This window comes from Pogoniulus pusillus, chromosome 35 (assembly GCF_015220805.1).
Source record: "Pogoniulus pusillus isolate bPogPus1 chromosome 35, bPogPus1.pri, whole genome shotgun sequence".
Lineage (NCBI taxonomy): Eukaryota > Metazoa > Chordata > Aves > Piciformes > Lybiidae > Pogoniulus > Pogoniulus pusillus.
In genome coordinates, this window is record NC_087298.1 from 11,824,467 (window position 1) to 11,829,078 (window position 4,612).

The 4,612-nt window shown below is 58.6% G+C and overlaps 1 protein-coding gene across 1 annotated transcript; it reads right to left on the reverse strand.

Moving 5' to 3' along the window:
- Positions 1–220: 220 nt before the first annotated feature.
- Positions 221–3,674, reverse strand: BRD3OS (BRD3 opposite strand). Its single transcript, XM_064171134.1, is given in 2 exon segments — positions 221–3,264; positions 3,267–3,674. Coding segments are annotated over 2 exon segments (267 nt in total). The 5' UTR covers positions 3,289–3,674; the 3' UTR covers positions 221–3,019.
- Between the last annotated feature and the right edge of the window lie 938 nt (positions 3,675–4,612).

Here is a 4,612-nt window from a genome sequence, read left to right on the forward strand (position 1 = left end):
AGCCTGAGAGCCCTGTCCTTCGTGATGTGACTTTGGAGAGAGAAGTTCCCCACAGCTCCCCCCCTGCCCCCAGTAACTGAGGCAATCCCCAACTGAAAGGGGCTGCAGCTCTGCTGTGCTTTCCCTCCTCTGCTTGGGGGGAGTGGAGCATCACTGACTGTCCCTCCTCACCTGCAGCAGGGTGAGGAGCATGCAGAATCAAACCATCTGCTCGTGGTGATGCCTTCAAACGATTTTAATACACTGTGGAGGCTACAAACAAGCATCTGGGGCAAGTGCAGCAGCCCCACACAACCAGCTCACAGAAGCACTCGGAGCAGCCACTCCACAAACCTGCTGTGACTAAGGAGGACACAGAGGTGGAAAATAAAGAGGGTCACGTTCACAGAGATGGGAGAAACAAGTCACACTCTCCACCTTCTCTCGTGTCCAGCCTCACTCCTGGAAGACATCTCCTGTGCAGCCTCTCAGTTTTCATTCTTGCATAGCCCAAGAAAGGCTCTGTACATAAAAGCTGAGGTTTGGTTTGCCAGCCACAGAAACACAGAGAGGCTGGTTCAGCTCAAAATAAATAAATCAACCAAACACACACACTCAAACAAACTTCAATGAACCTGGGGGGGATTGGGCTCTTCTTTTTCTATAAGAAAAGAAAACGAACAGCTAGCCTTGGGGAGGGCTGTTCCTTAAACTCCTGGAGTTCACATCCTGCCCTGGGCTGCTGGGTGGGCCCTGACCCACTCCGGCTGCCTCTCCAGGTTGCTTCCAACCTGCAGGCTCTAGGGCAGCTGTGGGACCAGCCTCTTGCCCACTCAGATAAACCATCACCACCTGGCCCAGAACAGATAAACCATCACCCCCTGACCAGGAACAGATAAACCATCACCCCTGGACAGGAACAGACAAACCATCACCCCCTGGACAGGAACAAAAAGACCATCACCCCCTGACCAGGAACAGACAAACCATCACCCCCTGACCAGGAACAGACAAACCATCACCCCCTGACCAGGAACAGACAAACCATCACCCCCTGACCAGGAACAGATAAACCATCACCCCCTGACCAGGAACAAAAAGACCCATCACCACCTGGCCCAGAACAGACAAACCATTACCCCCTGGCCAAAATCTGGAGCTTTGCCTGAGTCCCACATCCCTTACCCAACACACTCAGTACAGGAGCACCACTGCCAGCAGCCCTCTGAGTCTTACCAGTTTTACCCATCTCATCAAATGCTTTCCACTTTTCCCCCCACCATCATCCATCTCCCCCCCCCCCAAACGATTTCCCATCCAAAGCTACTCCTGGCAAGAACAAGAGGACTTTGTGAGCGTGCAGAGCAACACACAAGCCTGCAAAGCACAAGTCCAGCAGGTTTAGTTTTAAGAGCACACACACAGAGGGTACCAAACATCACCACGTGCACGAACAGCACTTGGAAAACAATGCAGCAAGGCAGCTGAGCACAGCAAACCCCTGCCAGCTGCCAGGAGAGGAGCTGTGTGCAGCAAACTGGGGTGGAGGGTGTGTGTGTGGTGTATTTGACCTGCAAGGGAGAGGTGGTGGAGGAGGAGGAGCTGCTGCTGCTGCTGCTGCTGCTTCACGGTGCTGAACAAAATAAAGTGCTTGGAAAATGCCAAAGAGGTTGGAGATAAATAGAACAGAACCAATGACTGTGCCTCATCTTAGGCAGGCAAATAATCCATGCTGAAGGCAACACCAAACAGTGGTTTGCTGGAGGTTAAGCCTCTAAGTGCTGCTGGGTGAGGCAAGCAGGGCAGTGGGGGATGGCCTCAGCAGGGCATAAAAGGGTCTGTAAGCTGAGCCCAGGGTTGTACTTTAACACCAACCCTTGGGCACATAATAAATACCCCTGGAAGTGGCACTGCTCTGTTCTTAATACAGGTTTAGATGCTTGCTGGGTTTGGGTTTCATCATGCCCTGAGCAAGTCAGGAAACAACCTGACAGCAGCTTCTGTTCCCCAGCAGTGCAGCTGTGGTTATTTTTCCCTCCTCTAATCCTTCAGTTACTTGAAACAAACACTCCCAGACACTCCTAAAATGCATGCACCAAATCTACTACCCGACCCCAGGTGAAGACAAACCCTTCCAAGCTACTGCATGCATTAACAACTCAAGATGCAAGCAGACATCAGTTGATTGCTTCCTTCTCTAACCCATCTCTAGAGGCAGGACCTCTCGTCCCTTAGCTGTGTGTATGTACAGCAGCTTGCTTCCTGCTGCTCTCCCTTCCAGATGGTTCCCTTGGTGATCCACTCCCAAAGCCTGGGCTGGGGAATCACCTGCCTGAGGGAAGTTCAGGCTCCACCAGCTCTGGAAGTTCTGTTATTGCCCAAGTGTGGCACCAGAGAAGGCTTTGCACGGGATGAAACCACAGCTCACCTTTCCTGCCAGCCCTCGAGAAGGCTCAGGTGGAATTCTCCATCCCCCCCACAAGAAACCACTTCCTTAGCTGGTGGCTAAGGGACAACTTCCAGGGCAGCAATGAAAGGGAGGCAGGGGAAGCAGCACACCTTGTGGCTGGGTAGTTTTGCTGATCACCTTCCTAGCCTTGCTGGAAGTGGATTGGCACTCACCTCTCTCCCACCAGCTGAGGCAAAGTGCTGCTGGGGACTGCTTCCAAAGGACAGCAGGTGCTGCTCATGGCACGGGAACCACTTACAAGCAACACCTGGTCCAGCATGGACACTGCCAAGCTGCCAGGGGACAAACACGAGCTCAGGAGCTCCGGAGGGAGACTGCTTTTGTCCCACACACACTCAGTGACAAGCAAAGATGCTACCACCACCAAAACCAGACACGCACAAACTCCAGACAGCCCTTCTGGCCTATCCCCTACGTGTGGCTTGAGGTCTGTCCTGAGGATGGTACAAATCTATTCCCCCCCTCCCCAGCCTGATGCCAGTCTGGTTGGTTGGCTGGTTTGGGGAGGAGGTTTGTCCCTCTGTGTGGCTTTCTGCTGCCAAACAATTCTTCCCCCCCACCCCAAACAAATCACATAATAGCACAAAACTTGGACTGCCCTGTGTCCCTGGGCACGTCCAGCTTGTTTTTGTCCCGCACCAGGATGGCTTCGTTGCCGTACTGGGAGTACCACATGCTCCGGCTCCTGCTCAGGTAGGTGTTGGGGGGAGCCGACTCCAGCTTCTGCTGCTGCTGCTGCCAGATGAGCAGGGAGGTGTCCCTGTAGCGCAGCCGCGCGTAGCCCTCGGACAAAGCCTTCTCAGGCAGGGGCACCCCCCGTTCATCACCTTCTCGCTCATCTGCTCCAGGGAAGCTCCGAAGAGCAGAGCTTCTTCCCAACAGCTCCGAAATACACCCCCGTGGGTCGGTCCAGGTCGAGTGCTGCTGCTGCTGCTTGGAGCTCAAAGGAGAACATCCCCAGAGGCGCAGCTGCCGGGATCCATGGGCTGCTGTAAGCACCGCTCAGGGGCGGGAGCAGGGAGACACAAGCCCAAAGATCACCGCAGACAGCTGAAACAGCCGAGCCAGGACTTCCACAGGCTCACCCAGCGGGGATGCCGGAGCGTGCTTCATCTCGCAGAGGGACCACGCAAGCTGCTTGCAGTCGGCAGTCCGGAGAGCATCGCAGCAGGCTCCAGCGGCGGCTCCGCGGTGCTGCTCCGCCGATGGGCCGAGGGGCGCCGGAGGAGCGCCGGAGAGCTGCGCTCCGCTGCAGAACCGCCGCACGAAGCCGCAGGGCAGGCCTAAGGGGGCAGCCCTGGGAGCCGAGCGGCGCTCAGGCCCATGTGTGAGCTCTCCTGCCGGCGGACAGCGGCGGCCTCGGGGAGGCAGGAGATGCTGCCGCGGCCCCGGCCCCGGCTCCGCTCCCCGCCCCGCGCCGCTCCTCAGCTCCTGACCTCCGCTTCGGGCTCCGACCTGGGGGGGGGCACAGCGAGAGTCACCGCAAAGCCTGGCAGCGGCGAGTCCCTGCCCTCCGAGGGCCCTTTAACACCCCCCTCCCTACACCCTCCGTGCCCACTCACCTCCCGTCCGCCTCTCCCCGACCGCAACCCTGCACCGAGCGCCCTCCCGGGGGTTCCCTGCCCACTGTGGGGCAGCTCCCACCCTTAAAGGCCCCTTGCAGCCCGCCCCGGCCCCACCGTGCCTGCGCGGCGCTGCCCGGCGCGGCTCGGCCCCGGCGCTGCCGGCGGAGCAGCCGCGGAGCCGCCCCCGAGCGCATCACGGCGGGGAGGAGCCAGCGCCGGGCCGGGGCGGCCGCGGAGCCGATGCCGAGGAGGGCGCCGTGGGTCTGGGGCACGGGGATGGGGCTGCTGCAGTGGGGTGTGGGGGTCCGGGGTGTGGCATGGAGCACCCCGAGTGGGAGGTGTGGGTCTGGGACAGGGCTGTGAGCACCTCGAGTTGGGAGCGTGGGGCTTGGCTGTGGGATGGAGCACCCCGAGTGGGTTGTGTGTGTCTAGGACACAGCAGTAGGGCTGGCTGGAGTGGGGTGTGTGGGTCAAGGGTGTGGAAGCCAGCATCCCGAGTCGAGTGCGTGGGTCCTGGGTATGGAATGGAGCACCCTGACTGGGGTGGGTTTGGCAGTGGGGCTGAAGGAGTGGGGTGCATGGGTCTGAGGTATGGCAG